Source organism: Scomber japonicus, chromosome 3, assembly GCF_027409825.1.
Source record: "Scomber japonicus isolate fScoJap1 chromosome 3, fScoJap1.pri, whole genome shotgun sequence".
In the NCBI taxonomy this organism is placed as follows: Eukaryota; Metazoa; Chordata; class Actinopteri; order Scombriformes; family Scombridae; genus Scomber; species Scomber japonicus.
The window spans coordinates 24,700,870-24,725,072 of NC_070580.1; the positions used below are offsets into that span (position 1 = coordinate 24,700,870).

The 24,203-nt window shown below is 39.0% G+C and overlaps 1 protein-coding gene across 1 annotated transcript in view; it reads right to left on the reverse strand.

Moving 5' to 3' along the window:
• ppp1r16b (protein phosphatase 1, regulatory subunit 16B) overlaps window positions 1-24,203 on the reverse strand; it is a 79,916-nt gene that overhangs the window by 41,461 nt on the left and 14,252 nt on the right. The window contains exon 2 of the mRNA XM_053316131.1: window positions 8,732-9,141. Within this exon, the coding sequence (XP_053172106.1) occupies window positions 8,732-8,996 (265 nt within the window). The 5' untranslated portion in view covers window positions 8,997-9,141. The remainder of the gene's footprint in view (window positions 1-8,731; window positions 9,142-24,203) is intronic.

Genomic DNA, 24,203 nt, shown 5'->3' on the forward strand with positions numbered 1-24,203 from the left:
GTCATAGTGAAAAATGCCTGTTTCACATCTGCAAAAACAAAGCTGACACATTCAGATTGTATGTTTTGTCCACAAAAACTCACTTTACTATCATAAATGAACAACCTGATATTATCAAACTTGTTAATTAATTTCAACTAATCAACTAATTAACTAATCTTCTGATCGTTTCAGCTGTATTTTAATCTTTCATGCATCAGGTGACAGGAATCCAAACAACATATATAACAGAAAATTGGGTTTATTCAAGGTTTTACTTATTTTGTGAGTGAAAAAGTGCAAAGATATACTTAAACATCCAAAAATTACAATATGTGTAAAATGAGATATGGACAGTGAGAACCATAATTCTTCTAGTCCAAGAGTCTGTACACACACACACACACCAGTGTCCTAACAAACTGCTCACACCATTAGTGATTTGTTTACAACACATAATGCACAATGTTTGGACAGCTTACGCTACAGTTGGCTAAGGTGAGAGGTCGCATCAGCTTAGCAGAACATGTGAATAAACAACCTCCTGCCACAGATCACTAGTTAGTGCCGAGGGAAAAGAAAGAATCATCTTTTACAAATACGTTTTTTTTTTCATTTTTAAAAAAAAATGGCTTGACAGAAAGATGTAGTGTAAGGCTTCATTAGTGACTTTATTTCATTTAGTGTTACATGCCTGAAATGAGCCCTTGAATCACTCATCATATCACTTTATAATCAGATCCAGTGTGCAGTATACAAAGGTATTTTGAAAGGAAGGGTGGATAACAAGCTTCAGGCAGCATTTATTGGCTGGTAAATCAGGTTCAAAAGTGTGTCCTTTCATGTCTGCAAGTGCCAGTTGTTTGAAGTTCACCAATTCTCTTTTGTCTTGGCCTGATGTTTTTGATGCAATCCAACACAGAGAGCAGCACTGATCTTGTTACGAGCGACCTACATCATCACTGAACAGCTCTGTTTATTTCTTATATTGTGACCTGTGATTAATTATCTTGTTTCATGTGCTCAGGTCATTATTCTTTGTAGTTGATGATAAAAAAGAAAATGAATTTGTTAATGACAGCATTTCATGAGCATGACTGCAGAGTGGGATCCTCCATCAGAATGACACCAGTCTAACTCGTTAGTCTAACGGGCTGATTTTTATCACATCGTATTATATTATTCATTTAGTAGACACTTTTGTCCAAAGATTGCATTCAACGTCTGCAGAAACAAGAGCAACTGTAGGTGCCATTTAAAATATGCATCTTGTTTTGAAAGAAATTACACATTGATTATTGTCCAGATGGATCCAGAACAGATAGGAGCCATATTTTTGTAACAAATTCACTTTATATCGGCTTTTTAAAGCAAAGGTTACATCAATGTTTGTGTTGTTGCAGTTCCCCATCCAGCTTTAATGAATCAGGCTCTCTGTGGCATTCTTAAATGCTGGCAAGATTACTTGCCCCCGCAACTGTGATGCAATTTCATCACATCAAAAAGATGGTGAAGCAGTAAATAACATTCCAAATGTCAAAATCAACCACTAGTTTGGATACAGTGGTTTCCTGATTTTTCTTAACACTGTTTGTGGCTAAAACATGAGGAGGATAGAAATATCTCCACAACCACCGGCTGTGTTGATATGAAATGTGGTACTGACATTCAGCTGTTATCACTTTGGTGATCCCTCGTGGGGCATCGTCTGGTCAAAACTGAAGAGTTCATTTGCAAAAATCAATAAATACCATGCTTTAAAATAATGAACTGACTGTTGTGACTTATAACACACAGCATCTAAACTCTAAGTATTTTGTCACAGAACCACTAGGTCACTAGTCTTGGCTTAATTTGTTGACCACACATTTCACACATACCCTGATATTGTGATATTGTTACAGTAGGTGTGGATACTAGACTGGTATTCTACATCCAAAGCTGTACCTTTCTGAATGTCCTTGAACCAATCCACCTTTAATCATCACAGGAATGCTTTCTATTCACTGTAAAGGTCTAACTGACTGATTTGGCTTTTTAAACTCATCTCCCATCAGACTCCATGAAAGGAGATGAAATCTCCTTACTGGCATTGACGATGAGTAAAAAGTAAGCAACATGCCTTATCTTGATGCGTTTCTTCCTGTAGATTAAAATCTGAAGTCTGGAGCCAAACATAAGTGAAGAATGTCCAAGAAAGAGAGACAGAGGCATCACTGTTGAAGGTCAGTGTATTGTTGGACACCGGTTCCATCCGATATGACGTATTATTATCTGTGCTGCATGTGATTTTTTTCACTTTGCTCTTGTGTGTCTTTTTAATGCCACTCTGTTGCCGCCATATGCCTGGGAGCAGCTAAGCCTATCTAAGGCCTCAGAGGAGAAGGCCTTACCACTCTAATAAGACAGCAGAAGAAGACAAAAGCTCCTCTGAGAGCTAATTTGCACACAAATAACTAGAAAGAGACAAAAAAAAAGGGAGACAAAACCACATGTGAATTCTCTTTCCAAGAGGCATCACTTGCTGCCGTTGTATTTCTCTATTGTGAAATTTCAAGTTATTCCTCCTCTGTACTTTAATGGTGATGATATGGTGGGAAGTAAGGGGGTGAGCCAGAGGTAAAAGCCACATGGCTAAAAATGGATTGTGGATTTTAAGTGTGGTTTCTCAGACATCAAGTTAAATTATGATTTTTAGTGGGGAATAAGCAGTAATTAGTGTGCTGGGTGTTGCCACGTGAGTGAGTGAATAAATAGAGCCCATGGGTGGGAAAAGCCTGGAGCGGGCATAAAACGGGCGGGGGAAAAATTACAGCTGGCTTTATCATCGCTGCCTTTCATAATAATCATGTGATTTAGTAATTAATGGATAGACAACTTTGAATGAAATCTTGTAGATCTTAACCATTGTTTTTTTTATTACTGAGAACAACATTCTCAGATTCATAGACACCAGAAATCTTTTTAGTTTTAATATTCAGGGAGAAAGACTTGACTTTGTTTTTCCAATGAATTTTGGATATCTTACAATGTATTTCTAATTCTTTCTGTTCAATTCACAAAGCCAAAGCAAAAAAGAAATCAAAGAATGAGTTTAGAGCTGCAATAATTAGTCCATTAATGGATTTGCTTATTAACAGAAAATTATTCACTGATCGTTTTGAGTCATTTTTTAAGAAATAAAAGATAATTATCTGCGCCAGCTTCTCTAATGTGAATATTTTCTGGTTTATACAATTTTCTATCATAGTAATAGATGTTACCTTGAGCTTTGGGAAACAGCGATAAACATTTTAAAGACCAAACAACTAATCAAGAAAATAGATTCATCTAATAACAAATTAGTTGCAAGGCACTGATCTGCTCAGCTGGAGCAGTTTGAGGTTCGGTGTCTTGCTCTAGGGCACTTTGACAAGTAGTTAAACTGGCTTTATACTTGATAAGGGGTGTTAACAGCAGTCCTGCTAGGTTTTGATTCATAGTTCAGTTGGATTTTATCCACTGATATCTACAAATCATCACTTGATGGATGCATAGATAAATCTGGATAATGCTTTACAGGACTCTGAGATGGAGACGGGCACCCTTCAGCAAGAGCTTGGTCCCGTCTGCCATCTCAAAACTCAATAACCCCATATGGACAGCTCTCCTCAGTGTGATATATGTGTCGGTTGTTCAGTGTCTGGTGGTGTCTTGTGCACCGTGCTGTGTGTGTGTACTTATATGTTCTCAATGTTTGGTTTGTTCGTGTCCGGTGGGTCTGACAGATTGTGAAAACGAATTTCCCCTTGGGATAATAAAAGGCTATCTATCTTATATATAGTCCCTGCACTAACATTTTCACTCTTACTTAAGGCTGCTCAATTAAACGAAATTTGATCATGATTATGATTTTGGGACCAGACGATCCCAAAACTAATAAAATCGTGGGGAAACGATTTTTTGTCATTTTTCCTGCATGCGTATTTACGTCCCTCCTCCGCAGCATGCACTGTACACCATAGCTGCCAACACTCGTTTTCCCCGGGTTTTTCCCATCTCCCTCCACCCTCCTGTTTTTGTCTTTTCTCCCCAGAATCTCCCGGAATTTTACAAGCCCCAACTTTATTAGTTAAAAATAATGAGAAGCGCACAATAACAAAGGTTTTATTTTGGAAGCTTAGACCGGAGGCCGCGGCAGCTCCATAAAGTTTGACAGAAGCTGAAACACACAGCGAAATGTTTTAACTGTAAATAAAAGTGCACATTTTCCAGCCTGCGTCAGACAATGCTGACTAATTATTAAAAAACAGGATGTGTTGTGTGAATGTGTGATCGTCATCTTAACCCGCTTGGCCAGCACTAATATCTCTGCACAATATTTTCTGCTGTGTGTTGCGTTACACAGCAGATAAATGGCTGCTGCTTGGACAAGAAAAGCAGCATGTTTCTAAAGTAAAAAAAAAATTGTTTTAATAATCGTGATTTCAATTTTGACCCAAATAATCGTGATTCTGATTTTTTTCCATAATCTTATTTTCATTCATTTGGGATATAGAGAGAAGCTGACAATATTCACCTTGTCTCATTACTGAAAGACACTACCACTGTGTTTATGAGCATTAATCCACTGTGAGAGAGAGCAGACAATCACTGTGAGACAAACTTTTGAGGAGGCGTAGCACAGCAAATGTATGGACTACTGTGTAGCTAAAGCGGCTTCATGCATAGGTTCAATAGCTACACTGCAAACAATTATAAATCCTACTTTAGGATTACTGAACGACCCTTTTACACATGCTTCTGTGGCCCACTTATGGTCATCTAATCAGTGGGATAATTTGATTGCCTCCGAATGTTTACATTGACTTGACCTGACGGCATTGACTTAATTCTAGATCATGAAAAACCTCCACAGTCAATTTGGATGAAAATATTTGCTAGTTGCCTAATATAAACCTTTTTTCAGTTTAGTTGTTCAACAAATTCATCAGGTAACGCAGAAGTGTTGAGAGGAAATGTCAGATCAGCTCTATGTATATATAAATGTGTGTGTATGTCCTTTCTGACCCTGATGGCTGCTCCTCTGCTGGATGGCAGCTCTCTGGAGAGGACAAAACCTATCAGGCTCTATAGCCAGAGAGCTGCACACAGAGACACTGAGGTGCTTCACAGTAATTTCACAGCCATCAGCCCTCAACGCCGTGTGAGGGCAGAGGGTTCAAGACGGTGGCAGCCGGAGGGCGAAGAAATGGGCTCAGACTCAGGATGCATCCCTTCCCATCCAATTCTTTCCTATCTCCTATTCTCTGCTTTCTTTTCCAGCCTATTCAGTGTTTCTCAGGCTGTAAAAAAAACAAGCACACAACCGGAAACACACACTAGAAAGTTTATTTATGTTCAACACAAACTCACTTAAGAGCAATTCAGCTCCTCCACTTAAAACCACACAAACACATTCTCAAAGCCCCACACGACCTTCAGCTTGAGAACACATTCTGCCCTCTTTAGCTTTCTGCATCTGCATCTTCTCACAGCCTTGGAGTCTGTTCCCAGAGCTTCCAGTGAGGAAGTTATAATGACAGCAACACTGTAGATCAGAGAGAAAACATGCACACGGCCACACACACATTTACACACTAGAACACAAACATATAAACATGCAGACCTGCAAGTACAAAGACTGCACAGAAATGCAAATAATCCAACTATGAAACATGCATACCAATAAACACACACATTTATCAGTGTGTGTATGCACACACACCCTCCCAGTCAACCCTATGAAGCTGTGATGGCAACTACAGAGAATAAAGAGCAGAGAAAGAATGACAGGAAGCATCTCACCCGCTCCAACCAATCAGGGATTTACCAGTCAGTCAGTCTAGCCAATCCAAGCTGTCATCTTATTATGGCCTCGAGACCAGCAGAGTCAGCCTCGGGTCAAAGTCAATCCCAAATCTCTTTGTTGTTGTTTTTACCTCTCGCCCTTCCTCTCTCTCTTCATGAAAAGAGGTGATGGGCGACTTCTTTCATTTCCAACCTTATCAGTAACTTTCCACTGCTGCTGTCATTGTTCTTGCAGATTATATGTCTAAACATTCATCTTAAAAAAGTTTGTTTTTAAAAGCTCATATTAATTTCCATCATTATTTCTATTTATTTTCATTTTCTCTCTTTATGTAACCTTCTTTTAAAATGACTGTATAAGGTAATCCGTGACACTGTCAAACTATATATTTTTTTAAAGGACGCCCAGGGCCTTCAAAGCCGGAGCAGCATAGCGTGTGGAGTCATGACGCCTGATCGAGCATTTGGGGACCAGAGGGAATGAGAGAGGAGATTATCAGGATCCTGAGCTAGCCAGCTGCCACTGGAGCTGTGCAGGCAACACTATACCCTGTCTCCCTTTCTTTTTATAATGCTGCTTCTTTCATGGTCACCCTAATTAAACAGCATTGATAGCAAACGATTCTACGCCTGGGCACAATCAGCACTAAAGAGAACTGAAAGCCTCTGCACATCAGTTATGCCAAAACCAGAGCAATAAATCTCCTCTAAGGTGTCGCACATGAAGATACACAAGCGTGAGCATTTGTTCAGATGTGTGAACACAACACAATCATGGTCAATATGTGTTATTTAAACGCTTAGAAACCAAAACAGGTTTCATTCATTTCTGAATTACTACACTATAAAAATGAAATATAAACCACACAGTACATGTATATTGAGATATAATGTATGATTTGACACTTCTTAAATGTAGCTACATGAAAAATGTTAGTTTACAATAAAATGTGTAATAACCGCACATCTACAGAAACAATGTAGTTCAATTTACATTTATTAGTCTGCTATGTCACCTCCTACAAAATCCAGCCGCCATATTAAAATATAATCTGTTGTCAACCAAGGCTACATGCTGGGCAAACACCAGTTGAGGTAACTGCTTCGTCTTCTTCTTCTTTCAACTTTTCCCATTCGGTGTCGCCGTGGCATCTGTTTCCATCTCTTCCTGTCCTCTGCATCTTCCTCTGTCATGCCAGCTACCTGCATGTCTTCCTTCACCATATCCATAAACCTCCTCTTTAGCCTTCCTTCTTTTCCTCTTGCCTGGCAGCTCCATCTTCAGTATCTTTCTCCCAATATAACCAGCATCTCTCCTCTGCACGTGTCCAAACCATCTCATCTCTCGCACTTTTTCTCCAAACCACCCAGCCTGAGCAGTAATAGATTCATTCCTAATCTTGTCCATGTTGGTCACACCTCTGCCACCTCCAGCTCTGCCTCCTGTCTTTTTTCATCAGTGCCCCCGCCTCCAAACCCTATAACGCAACTGGTCTCACAAGTTGAGGCAACTGCTAACCTTATCAGATTGATTTTCATTCTACAAGTCGCCATGTATATAAAGAAAAGAAAAGATGGCCTTCAAAACTTGTACAAAGGATTTTTGTTTTGCTGCCTGTGTTTTGCCTGCACTCTCAAAACTTGATAAAACACTACACACAAGCCAGGATTCACTAATGTTTTAATTTCCCTGAACTAGTATTTACACTATGCTGACTTTAAATGAATGCAGAGTGAACTGCTAGTAATTCTCGGAAACTGTTTCCTTCAGTGAAAACATACAATAATGTTAAATGCAGATGTCTTGAAACTGAAAACAAATGAGTAGATGTTGCCTGTTCCTGGCAACCACTGGTGTTTTAAAAAAATCTTCATGGTCACCAACAGCATCAACATTGTGGTAGTAATGAAGCAGCAACGTGACTAATGAAAGGTGTTTTACAAAGCATTTTTGTTTGCAAAGAGCATTTCCCTTTTATGTTATCGTCTACTTCCTTTATCGTCTGCTGTTTTTATCCATTTTTTTACGTTTCACCACATGTTAAAATCCAGACAACACAAATCTCAAGACTTGCAATGACTCTTACTCCAGCTGGAGTTTAAGCATGCCAGTTCACAGTCCATGTGCAAGTGCATATGGGTTAATGTGGATGTGTGTGTGAGCAGTCCAGAACTGCTTTTGCAAATTATATGAAAACACATCAGCCTTGTGGCTGTTTCTCTATCTCTAAAAAAACTGTTTGCAGAAGCAAAGAATGTACGGTAGCAAAGCCCAGGGCAGTATTTGTTACGGTTAAAAAGAGTTCAATCTAGTTTTGAGTTAAAGTGAAGTTAAATTAGATGCCATATGTAAAACATAGCAGCCTGTTATCATTCTCATACTCTTGCATCATACTGACATACTGTTAGCACTGAAACAGCACCGTGGGGCTGTTTGTACTGCGGGAAAACAATTACTATCTCCAAATAGGAGGGCACCATCCATAGAAATTTTAATTAAAAGACTGGCAGAGTTTCATCTCAGTGTGACAACTCCATTATTTCCCAATGATAAAACAGTCTCCTAGCAGAACAAATGCAGTGCGAAAGGAGTGAATTCCACTGGCAGTTTAAGTGGTCAGACCCAGCTAATTGTTTTCCTGACCTTGGCATTTTGATATCCAGCTGAAGTAGTGAGGAGAGGCTGAAATTAGAGTAATTATTCAAATGTAGCGTCACTGAGCTTTGTGCTGGGTTTATGAAGGGAACCCCGGGACATATTTTAGTGTGTTGCCTTGTTACAACCAGAATAAATCTACAGGAGGTTGTATTATGCGTGTCCATTGGTCTACTGTGTTAAGTGCAATTGTGTAGCTTGTGTCATCAATACAGGAGCAACATTTTTTTAATTTGCACATATCTAGATATTCTTTACTGTCCCTACCTTCATCTGGGTCATTCCTGGCCGACGCCTCCAGAAGTGCCACGCTGGCGGCAAACGACACATGCTTCTTGGATTCCGATTGCTGGAAGTTGTTGTTGCGTGCTTTCTTATCCGCCTTGCGCTTCTTGTTTTGCATCTCCTTCTCGTATATGGCCCATCTCTTCAGCTGCTGGGTACGGCGCTTCTGGGCTGTCCGCAGCCTCTCCAGACTTGGCACCTTGTCCAGCTGCTGCAGCTCTTGGATCAGCTCCAGGTGGTTGGCCATGGCGCTGGAGGCAGGGGTGGCAGTAGTGGGTGATGCGTGGAGGGGTGAAGTTGGAGGGGGGAAAGTATGATTCTAGCGAGGGCTGCCCCTTCGGTGGTAACCTCCTCCCATCGTCATCATCATGCTTTCAGCAGCAGTAAACTCTCTGACAGAGAACACAGAGAAACAGTTGATGCACTATTAATGCAAATGCAAACAGATGTACTGTGGGAAGTTTGACAGCTTAAAGTGAGCACTGATCTGATGCACCAGGGCAAAATGCACTGAGAAGCACTTTGGTGGCCTAGTTAGTAGTCAGAGAGACCCAAGTTCAAGCTATCAAGCAACTAAGCAGCCTTCTGAAGTATCCTTGAGCATAGTACTGACAGCTGAATAACTTCTCTCTCCATAAAATTTCCATTTTCTGTGTCTTGCAACTGTGTCTACTGTGATAATGAAATCACATCAAGGTGAAACAAAAATGAAAGCAATATTTATAATATTTATATATATATATAAATGCTCCATTTATATTTGCATGATACACATATCGAGATGACACCTTTAAGATGTCACTGAAGGGGATAAATGTAGCTCTAAAAATAAAGGCCAATTTCTCAATTCCACCTAAATGACTGAGCATGGGTTGCTGTGTCAATTTTCCATTTGCTTCGTGAGCTGTTATACTTCTGTCTCCATTCCTCCATCAAGGTTAACCACTTCCTGAATGCTTCAAGCCTAAGTCAGTGCGATGAGAAGCTGATTAAGAGAAAAAAAACATACGGGGGCAGTGTGCTGAAACTGTGGTTTCTACATCTTACAGTTACCTTGATGCACCCGGCATGGTTGTACACGTGAACAAAAGTCAGTCTGTTCTTTTCTTTGTGACAATGGGGACAATGGAGAGCTACAGAGGACCAGTGAAAATCAACTTTAGTTTGTTATTAATTTTCAGTGACTGACAAAGGAAGCAGCATACTCTACTCTCTGTAAAGGGTGATTTAATCAATTAATAAAAAGCTCTACAAATAATTGTCCAGAAGTTGAATATTTTACCTTTATCAATAGGACAGGTCAGTAGCAGGGCACATCACACATCACACACACACACACACACACACACACACACACACACACACACACACACACACACACACACACACACACACACACAGTAATCTGACATCAGTTGAGTAACTATTAAAGTTGCAGTGATTGAGCTTAATCAGGCCACTTCCTTTCAACAGCACTCTCAACAATATACGGTCATTTTCATACATTGAAGCCAGAAAACCTTGTGATAAAAGCTCAGCCCTTCCCAATCCCCTAGCGTACAAACACAAACTTTCATAATCAAGTATTTCTCAAAAACAAAATTATACTTCATATGTATTCTTTAACTTTAAAAACATATGTGCATGTGCAGGTTTTATATATGAAACCACAAATGCTGATAAACATGAACTCACGTCTGCAGACCTTCACTAAAGCAATCCCTGCAGTCCAGCAGCATTGCTTGATGATACACTTCATAATGCAATGTGCTGCCCCATCTACTTTGTCTGTCACCAAACTCATGTATTTCCTCTGCAGCAGTACAGCACCTACCCTTTTTAACTGTTAAAAACATAATCAGGAAACAAGCAGTGCGATCACTTCCTACAGGCTCACTTTCAGTCCTCAGTATACCAGCACAGTGCGTGTGTGTGCATGTTTGTGTGTAACCGAAAAAGATTGCGTTTGTTGCATTATCAACCGACAGTCATGATGTCCTGACTCACAAATGAAACTCAAAACTAAAACTTTGACGCACTGTTGACTCTTCAGGCTTTTGAATGCAGAAAACTATCCAGCACAAATATGTCAGGTTGTCCTCTAGTCCGATGTTCCTGTACAACGAGAGCTATTTGACAAATGACAGGAAGAGATCAAGACTATAAGTGCTTGTGTGAAAAGAGCATGAGCTGGAGATGCCTTTTAGCACGCCAAATTGGTTAATAGCAAATGATTTCTAAAGACTGGGTCAGACTCCAAAGGTCGATCACAGGAGGATTAAAAAGGGTTCAAACTGAAGCTGTCAGCAATCCACCCCCCACCCCCCATCAAAATCTTTCAAGGAGGTCAGACAGCAGATGTAGATGATAGCCATTGAACTTTTTTTTTTTTTTTTCGGGGAAACGAGTGAGCCAATACATGTTATGAATGAATTATTCTCTTTACTTACACAATTCACATGACTTTCTGTTAAACTGTTAAACTATACAAATGTCTTTACAGTTTTCAAAGACCACATTAAAAGGTAAATTGAAATATATATATATTATAAAACTTTAATGTAAATATTTTCTGGAAGAAAACCCCATTCATCGCCATAACCAACAGGGGTTAAATATATATGTTATATATTCATACTGTGAAATTGTATACTGTCCATATTACCTATTCTACCTGCATATATACTGTTCATACTGATGGGGCGGCACACATTCATTCAAGTTCAATCATTCATGACATCAAACAGAGCACCTTGCCTCATCTTAATGCAGCGTTAAAACAGACCGCATAAAAAGAATACTGCTTGGATGCCACAAATAATAAAATGCCACACAAAGCTCCTGTGCATGTGTCCACCCATGATGCCTTTTCTAACTACATTTTTTTAACAACCTGCAAACCTCACGTTCCAGTCACTATTCTTTACAGTTAGGCCTACATTATTGTAAGGAAATTGTAAAGTTTTTATTGCCTACTTTATCTGTGATTAATTAACGTTTGCTCAGCTGGGTGAGCTTTAAGCAATAGATCTGATGAAATAAAAAAACTGCTCCCAAAAGCTAGTTCACTGAATTCAGTTAGAAATTAAAACAAAAACAAAACAGGGTTAAAGCAAAATATGTTTTGAATTCATTTTAACAGAAAGGTACCATCCAAACAAAAATGTGGTCGATAGTTTACAGGTCTAACTTAGTGTAAGTGGCCGTGGTATACATGAAATGATACACTCCAAGTTATCCTGAGGACTGTGTATACAGACACAGCTGAGTGTGTTATCACATGATTACAGATTAGCCTGAGGGAATAGCTTCAGTAAATAAATAAAGACGAGGTAGAATCGCCAGATTTTCCTCCTGGGATCAATAAGGTTTTAACCAATGTGACAGTAAGAGCCTTACTGTAACACGCAGTGGAGCTGATCCAGGAAAAAGGTTCCACTATGACCCCAAACTGCTGACATCTATAAAACATTTTACATGAACTGCTTTATTTTACAACTAAGCTGGATTTTACAAGCTAAATGTTTCCTCTGATGCATCATGAATGAGCCAAGGCAGGCACAGCGTACCTCTCTCTCTCTCCCTCGCTCTCTGTGGGATGAGAGTGCAGCGAACAAAGTGAATTAACTTCAAACAGGATGTGTAACAAACAAGGAGCATCCACTGTTTTCTTTAGCTGTCTTTGATGGTCAATGGCATTAGTGCTAAGAATATGAAACCCAGGAGCTACTGTTGATCAAATCAGAAGAATGAGAGCAGAAGTAATGATATTACTCATACAGACACACACACATACACACACACACACACACACACACTAAAGTAAAAGTACAGCCAAGACAACAAAGATGCTAGTGTCAAAACCAGACCGACAACACACACACACACACACACACACACACCTTCTGCATTAACAGATAGCCGTAATTGTTTTATCGCCCAGCTTTGACAACATTAACTGTCTTTCAATTCCTTATAATAAGATAATGAGCAAGTGTGTAATTTCCTCTGGGAATGTTAAGAAATGTCCCTGTCACTTTTCAAAATACTATCCCCTCCTACTACTATTACATGTTCTGTTTGATTTACTATCTAAATCTCTAATAATGTTTTCCTCTTACTGTCCGGCTGTCATAACTCTTATAATGTTTAAAGTCCTGAGTTCGCTCACCCGGGTCGCCTTCCGATATTAAATCGCTGTAGAGCTGAAACGGTTAATCATTTATTCAGAAAGTTGATCTGCAACTATTTCAACAATTTATCAAATCTGTGCTAAAAATGCATTTCCCAAGGAGGATTTTAGGCTTTCCTATTGTTAATGGCTAATCATTTAATAACCATTAGTTGCAGCTCTACCGTGTCATTAATAAACTTCTAGTAGCTCTTCTGGATTTTTTTTCCCCTTGAATTTGGCCTGTCAAGCTGTTTGCAGGTTGTCTAATGGTGGGTCATGTTGTAAGAGGAAGACCTGTCATAAAGTATAAGGTCTCCATCAAGAACATGATTTGATTTTTAGTAGGTTAGTGCCATTCGTTCAATTTTAGAAATCTACATAGCATTTCTAATTGCTCCATTTTCCCCCTGCTTCTGAAAGCAAGCCCTTGATTAACCCTAGCTCTAACCTACAACAGTCCAGGCCACTTTTCTTGCTGAGCTTTCTTCACTTTCTAACTTGACTTTTACACTCTAGTTAACTACCATGGAAAATAAAAATGACAGGGAAGAGGAGATTTTGCCAAACTAACATGAATTTTTCCAAGCATACCGCTGATATTAAGACTGATAACCATTTTCCTACCCTCCCACAAGCAACTGAACACATCAAAAAAACGTGAGTGAAAAAGACGACGAGCTGCTGGGCGATAGGAAACCAGCACCTGTAATCGCACCAGCAGTTTTCACTGATCATAAAGTGTTTTATCACCGCTCTGTGGGCTGCGGCACGTGGGGCAAGAAATAGTTTCCATTTGACTATTCAACTGATGAATTGACTAGGGGCTGTCTGACAGCTTTCATGCTTATGTGTACACTATTATTTCTATAACATTAACAACAGGTGAGGGACATTAGCACCGCTTTTGGTATTTAATAACCAGTTGAAGATAGAAGAGAATAAATAATTTACAGCCTCGGGGGAGATTGTCTTGCACATTAAGAGCTTTAGTAGCACATCAAAAACAGACAATGCACATACTCAGTGTACTGGCGAGGTCCTACTAGGATGCACAGGCAAACTGTTTGAAGATATGTAAAACACAGGGTGCTGCGGGCAACGGTAAGCCCTCTGGTGATATCACAGTCAGCCAAGGGCCAAGGCAGCAAATCACAGATTGACCTCAATCAGTTCCCTGGCGGCTGATAAGAATGTTATAGTGCACTCACACTTTGTATTGCACATTTTTATGGAAAAGGAACAGCCTAAATTTTATGCAGCTCATTTGAAAAAGCAGGTCAGACAATGAACACGCTTGCCCACGTCGAGCAGCAGCAATCAGTAAACAGTATTTATGCCCAAAGTAAACCACCAACCAAGAGGAACAATTTCTAACATCTTTCTTTTTTGTCTCATTTTCAGATTTTGTTGTTTGTTTTCACAAATTGCCGGCTGCCTACGCATCACAAAACCTCTGCTTTGTTGTGACGGGAACAGAAAAATGCAGACCACGCCGTTCTATCTCCTGGATAAAATTGAAGCGGGTTGCACTTTAGGAGGATTGTCTGTCTGTCTTTACCCAGAAACACATCAGACAGACAGCATCCTCTTGAAGAAAACAGTCCATTAAGGCTGTACAAGTTATTAAATAAGACCACAACTTGTTTCAGGCTTCTATACAATCTCATTTTTATGCAATAATGTGATGTAACGATTCTGCTGTGTTTGCATTCTGTTGCATCAAAATAAACTTCTTCCAAAATTACACAGAGTTTTCCATAGGTTCTGTCTGCCACCTAAACAACTACTTTATTATATTAATGTTTGATTCAAATAAAATAGTTTTGATTCTGGTTATATTAATAGCTATTTACAGACTGTGTGGGCTAAAATGCATAGGCAGCCTAATTCTCCTTTAAAATAATTCATTATGTTTACAGTCGGGTAGGCAAACTCATTCAAATATGCAATAATTAAGATCAGTATATATGATGGAATAGTGCCTATTGAGTGAGCCAGAAGTCACCAAAGTTAGGCTTTTATGAACAAAATCTTTCAAGCTAGTTTGCTACTTTTTCCCCCCTGGCTAGTTACTTCTAGAGCCCTGCTACTTCAACTGTGCATTACTCTATGTGACAAAATGTACACAGGAAACAGGGGACAGGATATCGATTTAAAGAGACTAACATTAGGTGTCGAGCAGCAGTCGGGGCAGAAATGTGATACATGCATCATTATGAGGCCACAGCAGATTTATGACCGGGCTGAACTATGGCCCCCACCATACATGACCCTGACAGTCTGTTTTGATCTTTGAATAGTCTACAGACTGAGGATCTTTGAGGGGCTCTAACCTACTGGAGTTTGGAGATGGAAAACATAAGTGACTAGGCCTCAGTGTTTTGGGTGCACAGGCTACATCAGGCTACAGGTGAGCTGTGTTTTAGTTATGAACTCAAAACAGGAGGACTCTTGTTCCAAAGTGTAGTAAAGAGTAGACATTACACTTAGCTGATCATTTCTGAGTTAAGCATTTCACATTTGTCTGAATTGTCTGTTTTTAAGAAAGCCTCAAACCATAATCAACTATTTTGTAAAACATCGATCTGCTGCTGTTAACCTGCCAGACAGAAATATAAAGGAAGTGCATCTTATGATAGAAACACACATAACTTTTCAAACACAATACACTCAAAACAGTGCACATTTGTCAAGGTCCCTGGGCTAACTGCATGAAAATTGCATTAGTTTAGACACTGTCTGACATGGCCGCCTAATGCTTCAGTACAAAGGCTCATTCACTGAGCATTCAGGTCATTATGATCCATTTTCTCCTTTTCATCCCTGACAACTATAATGCTGCAGTGTGTGTTCGTCAGTTTCCACACTTATGAGCCCCAAACGCCCTCTCAAGGACAGAGGAAAAAAGAAAAAAGTGACTGAGGACGTTTTACCAGCCCTCACTCAATTTAGAAGGAGCTGTTCAATTAAAAAAAGAGCTACAGTTAAATTGGTCATGAAATGGTGTTAAAATGCTCAGGATAGAAAATGAATGCTTCCAATGAAGGCCTGAAAATTATAGCTTTACAAAACTGTGTGTGTGTGTGTGTGTGTGTGTGTGTGTGTGTGTGTGTGCGTGTGCGTGTGCATACGAGTGTGCGCGTAGCAGTGCTGACATCAGCTTTGATTCACTCTAATATCTCCACAAAGCAGCAGGATTGAGGTCATTCTGGACCATTCATCATCATTATGAAGGTGATTTGGCAAAGAGGGCAATATCCTATAGATGTATAGATAATAGCAGTACAGTATGTCCAATACAACACAGCATGTATACACCACAGGCAGGATATAATGTAAACCTTTTTTATAAAATGTCCTGCTGGACTTTATGTTACTTTTTGCTGCTTGAGTGCAACATGTTTAGATATTTTTCCCCCACATCATTCATTTCTCATTTCCCACATGCACATCAACCCACAATTACATGTTTGTCAACAGTTAGGAGAAATCAACGTTGTCATTCAATTTGACAAAACAACCCAACTCAGCTTTTTTCACTATGCTTACTGTATCACTGTATCACATGGTCTTCATCAGCAAATACAGTTTGCTAGGGTGAGCTGAAAATGACTTTGCACATTGGTCTGTGCTCTCACTTTGTGTTTGCTGATGAGGTTTCATCTCTGATTATGAGGTCTTGAGTGCTGGGAGTCAACTGAACAGTTTTCAGATTCTACAGTGCGCAGTTTGGTCTCTAGCTGCAGGGTAACTAATGCTAGTGAAAAGTAATCTGCACATATCAGACTGATGTCTTGTGAAGAAACACGGAACAGCAGAGAATCAATTAGTGAACTGACCTTTCTCCTCTGTGTGTGCTGAAACTGATTATTAAACTGGATGACTGTGATCTACTTAGTTGAAGCATCTGGTACTGACAGTCTGTATAGGCTAACCTGTATTTTATACGTCATGATGATAGCTTCACAGGTAGTGCAGGTCTATTAGTATTCTTGCTCACCTGTCTTTAAAAAAAAAACGTTTCAATCCTGCATTTTTTAGGCAAAATGTCAAGCTTGAAAGAAAAATATAGATTTGATTCTTTTTGGTCATCCTTCATTTGGTCAGTAATGAATCTGTCAACATGCAACAATGCAACAGATTAACACATCTATCTGTGTGACAAACTCCATTTACTAATGAAAACCATGTCATACAGTTAAAAACTATACAGACAAAGCTAGTAAATGGACATTGAGCTTGGATTGCTAGTCAAAAGGTTTCAATATGAAGAGTGAACTTTGATGCTTAGGACACTGAGGTTTTAAAATAAGTTTTAGACATCCATCATTTGAGGAACCCGTGTAACATTTCTGAACACTCTTCTTCTGTGGCGTCCTTAGTTTTCAAAATCAGGTCTGTTCTCCAGGCAGCTGTGCAACGGAACAAACTTCACAGGAAATCTTTTGACCTACGTGTAAACGACAGGAAACAACCTCACGGAAACTTCACATGCCACTGTTGCCAGGCTCAGTGTAAAAAAAAAAAAAAAAGGAGGCTTTACTATGTACTTCATGAATGAGCTGCTTCATCACCTTTTGCTTCATCACATTTACTGCATTAAAAAGGTAAAGATACGTAAAGTTTAAGTACTGATACTGCATCAGTACTAGGACACCATTTAAAATCGGCTATGATATCAACAATTTCCGTAGAACCTAGACCGGAGCACACTTGCTGTTTTTATCTGTAATCCAAAGACCAAAGTTCATTAGCTTTAAGAAAAAAATCCTTCCACCATCCAAACACAGTGTGCCCTGTCATGGTGAGTTCAAGCCAACAGATAATCTACAGTTCATTTCCTCTGCATAAAGGCAGTGCAAGGTAAGCAGTCTTATCTATTCATTTATTAGAGTCAACAATGTATTTGAATCTATTTGAATATTCTAGTAGAAATCTGTCACTCATGTTGAACGCTTTTGTCTGAGTGCCAACAGAATCAGCATCTTAACACATGAAAACTAAGACTTGACGCTCAAAATGAAGCCTGGAGGTCTGATGACTAAATGTTTACAGAGAATCACCAGAATCAAATGTTCAATAGAATATTTGAAAGGAGAAGGCCAAACATTACTCTTCACTACATTAAATGACTTACTGGATGGGAACATTACAAGAAAAAACATTGCAATTCAGCTTGAATACAGGCCGTCTGACTTGAAAAAGACTGTTAATTGTTGAGTGGAATCCAGAGTAGATAAAAACAGCGTAGAGGTCAAAAGGTTTCTAGTTAAAAGATACGTTTTACTATTGTTGAAATCCAAAAACGCACGTCTCATTCAGTATCAAACTATATATTTTAATGACTATAATCCCATAAGCCTCCCGTCACTCACTCTCATCCAATTATGATTATATAATATCTTTATGTCTCCACAATACATTACAGATATGCTTTTCATAGCAGGTCTTACAACAAATTACTTCACCATAATGTGACAAAGAGCAAGACAAAGCAGTGCAAAGCTTCACACTTGTTCTCACAACTGGAACAGACAGTAAGTAAGGATCAAGTTGCCAAAATAAGAAAACTCAAGCCAGTGAGGTGATGGACGAGGCCGTGCACTGGACCACAAAAGAGTGAATATGTTTGTGTTTTGTTCCTGTGGTGCCCCTGTCCTCCTGGCAATACATCATCTCCTGCTACCAGAAGACAAGCTAATACGGTTATAAGTCTCTGTCTGGCACAAGCAGATACGATGACAAAAAAATGTACACACGCAAAGAGACAGACACCTGACCAGGAAAGGAAAAAGTTTCTCTGGTTCATATCTTAAACCTAGTCTTACATAATAGTATACTTACATAAAAGTAGTCTGAAGATGTCGCCTTGGTGTCTCATGTCTATTTTCTGAGATTTAATGGAACAAACAATTAATGGAGAAGAGTGAGAAAGTGATCATAGGTTGGCAGCTCATGAAGGCGATTTTCTACATTTTTGTAGAAGCTGTAGATTTCTGCTATTGTCCAAAAACATGTTAACCACAAAGATGACAGTGACGGTTAGGGTTAGGTTTGTTTAGAAACAGCTCCGAAGATTAATAACAGAGGTAACATTGTCTTTGTTTTATGTGATGGCTAATACAAAGTCTTAGGGTTTCCAATTGTTGGTTGGACAAAACGAGACACCTAAAGGCTTCTTCTTGAGCTGTGGAATATTGTGATGGCCATTTTTTCTGTAATATTTTACAAACCAAATATTTACATGATGGGAGCTCGACCAATATGTCAGTATCGGCTTGTACATTTTATGTTTGATAGACACACATTTTTTGTAATGATCACTCAAATGTGGTTCTGTATATATGTGAGATTGCTGGCCAATATATCAATATTGGAATTTTTTTACTCCCTGATATCGGTATCAGCATCATTCCCAAAAATCCAGTATTGGTCGGGCTCTAGTTTAAAGATTTTTTAAATGTTAGTTGCAGCCAGTAACACGTAACACACAACTTCCTACACAGAAAAACACAGATAACACATAAATACTTGCTGCACTTTGCATCACCAATAATGTCAGTAACAGTGCGTGACATTTAGCAGTGAGGAGGCGCATGCTGTGTCAGGACACTCCATATCGAGACACAGTGGCGGCAGTGTCGCACACAATGGCTCAGTGTGTGTGTGTGTGTGTGTGTGTGTGTGTGTGTGTTTGTCTGCATTTTATCTACACTTCTGTGTATTCATGTGCGTTGTACAAACCCCTCTATGTGAGGAGAAATTGTGTGTACACTGTGTGCACATGCCAGCTTGTGACACTGTGGCCTCAGCAGAGGAACAGGGAGCAGTGTCCCTCCAATCAGCACCCCAACCCACCGTGGCTCCCCGAGGCCCTGAGAACTCATGTTCCAGGCCGGTGCTTATGTCTCCAGGTCCCACTAATTCATTTAATCACTTACTAATACCAACGGCGGGCCAAGCTGATTAAAAAAGCCCACCGAAACCATTCAGCCAGATAGTAGCAGGAGTTACAGCGCTGTCGTACAAGTAACGCAGTCCATCATTCAATTCATTTCCTGCAGAAGCCTTGTATCACTAAGAGGTTCTTAATCAACTGGCCGGTTTGGAGTCAGGGTTGCAAAGCATAGGAGACAATTTCACTGTCAATTACAGTAAAAGAGGAGAAAATTACTCCACTATTTCTTCAAGGCACTGATGTGAAACAGAGGATTGAGTGTTCTATGCAAAGCTTCTGTTTCAATCGATGTTAACTTTTCACACCACTTCAAAAATGTACAAAAGGGATTAAAGAGAGAATTATTGTTTAAAGACATTTGCAATAAAAGAGCTCGATCCAATTTCAAGTTTAAAATGAGCAATATCACCTCTTGGAGTGGAAGGAAATGACTTCTTCTGATTTCATGATGCAACTGAACCATAAAAAGCTTTTGCCAAGCATAAGTCTGTTCTACTTTTACCAACGTGCTGAGGGCATTAGAGACTAAAACCAAATCCGTAACATGAGACTGTGGACTAACTGTTGCAACACTGTGTCTGTCACTGGTGCAGGTGAAGAGCATCAGCCAACCTGTTAGACTAAAAATTAAAGCGCAGTCCACTCTTTACATACCAGAACATTATGTGATATTTATCACATGGTGATAGGTGCTGAAAGCATTCTGCACAAAGAATTTAACTTTTTCAAATACTCCTAAACAAGGACTAAATCAGTTTCCAAGACAATGAATTTCAGACAGTGCATTACATTATCTAAAAGCAGTGATTAACAACCAGAGGCACATCTTAACATGACACGCTGCGATTGAGAATTCATTAAAAATGATTTAGCATGCAGGCAGAGAGGGTGAAATTGATCACTAAAAGTAATGAAAACATTGTTGAAGTGTTCTGCCATTCATAGTGTGTGTGTGTGTGTGTGTGCGTGCGTGCGTGCGTGCGTGCGTGCGTGCGTGCTTGAGTGCGTGCGTGAACTTCAAACTATTCTTGAAAACGGGGCAAATTAAGACACAAAAGCTTAATACAGACAATTCAAGGATCACTTCTTGTTTTCTTCTCAGTGTTTTAGAAAACATTTTAAAAATATCCTATTTCACATAATAAGCAATATAAAACAACACTCAGCTTTTTAAAAATCTGGTAACTCTGAGATTCATTCATCTAAACCATTTTATTTAGGAGGTAAAACCCAAAGTGAGCACATCTAAAATGTTGCTAATAATCACTCACTGATTATGCAGGAAAACTGTCTTTCACGTATGTTTGTCTAACCAAGGAGTTTAAAACTTGAATGATGATCTCACTATTATTTCTTTCTCCATTTCACTTCTAATTAGAAATCTCAGCAATTACCTTGGTGAGTGCAGCATGATCATTACAGATAAGAATTATGAGCCAAACCTTGAAAAAAAATATCTAAACTGTAATAACCCTGAATTATACTTTAATTTTAGAACTTCTGTTTAAGCCCAAAGTCCTCATTATCATACACCAGTGATTATTTTGGGCCCTGGGCCAATGTTTCAGAAACACTGCACAAAAGGCTAATGACACAGCACATGGCCTTTAAAAAAGGGAAGCAGTTGCTTTTGACTGTTACACTGAGATCTGACATCTGACCTTCATGACAACTGAGGCCATTAGCCAAAACACGACCTCCAGCTGTGTCAAACTGAAATCTCTAAAGTCAACCTGGCACAACACAGCTCTGTGTCTGGAGAGTCAGAAAGACACTACAAGGAAAATTACACATACTAGGGCATGCGTCTGAAAACAGTTACTGCTCATGTAAACACGTTTTCATTACCGTACATTAAATAGTCCTGAATGTTATCATTTAACTTTTAACTGAGAGAACTTTAGCCTGATTATATACTACAGTACTATTAATGTAACAGAAGGGTTCATGCAGTGTGAGCAGACAAAGATGTCTTCGTATTTGGGAGTGCGAGCAGGGAGCTTGAAAGGCCACGGCTAAAGGGACGTGTCAGAGGATAGCAAGATTATCACAAAGAGAACAAGACCAGATAAGGAAGTATGAAAAAGTCTTCACTCTCAGTTCTCAGCAGGTGTGCCACGACAGAAGCGTCTCCAGGAAAGAAGCCCTGATAAGTACCAAAGAGCTGGCTGTCGTACCAACCAAATGCTTGTAAGAGTGACAGAATGCTTTGTGGCTTTCATGACTCTATGCTGTGTGTTTGACTTCGACTTTTCAATCTTTGTCAAACACAGACACTGAGTCTGCATGCACATGAAATGCTCTGAGCTTTAGTTAAGCGTGACAAAATTTAAGAGATTTACTTCTTGTTCCTCTTTGCCAGTAACCTTGCAAAATTGCCATAACAACATGACCACGACCACACCATTGGTGAGCTTCCCTTGTTGTCTCAGAGCAATCGCCCCTGGACCACACAACACAACACCACACAACACACACACACACATTAAACCTTAAACAGGCAGGTAGTGACCGTATACACACCATGCATATGGCTTAAACAACTGATTATCTATTCAGTTCTCATCAGTGAATTGAATACTTTTTTATTGTGTTCTAAGTTTTATCTCATATCCTTCCAATTGTGTATTCATATTCACACACATCAGTGCTCTATACATAATGTCTTAATGTCTTATGTACATATTGTATTTGCCAATTATGTCATATTTGTATTAATCTTTTCTCATATATTGTCTTGATTTGTATTTCTTGCTGCTTTCTTGCTTTTTTTTCTTCTGTGTTGAAGAGTTAGCAGCAACTAATTGGAATTATTGGGAGCTTTCCTACTGTCTGTCTCTCTGTCTGTCAGATACAGGTAGCAGTAAACAGAAACACATTGATGAGAGCAGAGAAGCAGGCAGCTTCAAGGTGAGCTAGACGCAGACAGACAAAGCATAAGAAACACTAAGGCAGCCAGCGAAATTTTGAAACCTCATAACCATGTAGCTTTTATTCAATTTCCTGTGTACATTTTAGTCTCAGACGTTGTGAACCAATCTGTCAGAGCTTTATGTTCCATTATGGTCATCCGTCTCAACTCCTTCAGTGGCAACAGAAGCAGTTTCTTTATTGTTAACAAAAAAGAAAATAAAGAGGAAACCATCTTACTAAGTGATAGCAAAGAGCAGAGGAGTGGAAAGAAAAAAGCAGAGCGGCAGCTGCTGCTGTATGTAAACAGATCAACAGAAAACAGACTAGGCTTCACTGAGCCACAGAGCTCCATACCCCCCCACACACATGCATACATTTGGTTAAAGACTCAGATCTTCAGCTTTAAAGAAGATGCTTCAATGGATGTCTCTGGATGTGTCAAATGAAGCTGGTTATAGTGGAACAGAACAAATGGCCGACGCTCTGCTCTCATGGCTTTGGTGAAATTGATGAGAGAAATGTGTGAAGGCACAAACACTTGCACGTCATATTAGTAAGATTGAGTATCTTTTGACAATTTTGGTAGTGCCCATGCAATATGACACAGATACCTTTTTGACACGTCTATCTTAGAAAAATATAAACATGAATTTCTTCAAAACAAAATAACTAAACGCTGAATCTTTTGAATTTAAAGCAGCTGTTCAGGAATTTTGAAAAGTGGCAACATTTTGAGCTTGATGGTTCATTCTTGATCTTTCAAACAACAGTTCACAAAATAATCGAGAAGCTTTCAAGAATATGACAATCTTCAACAAAAGAGTACATCACCATCATTAAATAGTCTAAATTAAATAAAAAATAAACTATATCATGATTTTAAAATGAGAAAGATCTGATCTACAGCTGTAACAATTAGTTGATTCATTGATTTGTCAACTGACAGAAATTTGATAATTGTTTGACAAAATGTATCGTTTTAAGTCAAGTAAAAAAAAGTCAAGTAAAAAAAAAAAAAAAAAAATCTAAAAATGATTTGGTTCCAGCTTGCCAAATGTGCCGATTATCTGGCTTCTTTATTCTTCTGTGACAGTAAACTGAAGATCTTTGGGTTGTGGACTGTTGGTCAAGATAAAGAAGAAATGAGGTCACTTTAGATTCTGGGAAGCAGTGATTGACATTTTTCATAATTTTAAGACATTATACAAACTGAACAACAATTAACCTAGATAATCAACAGATTAATTGTAAAAAATGATTATTGATTGCAGCCATAATCTGATCAAAGATAAGTACACACTATCAATCTGTGCAGAAATTCATTACCACCTTTTGTACTTGACAGTTTTCAATAATCTGTGTTACAGGGAGATTTCAGTAAGATCCAAAAAAGTATTATGATTCAATAC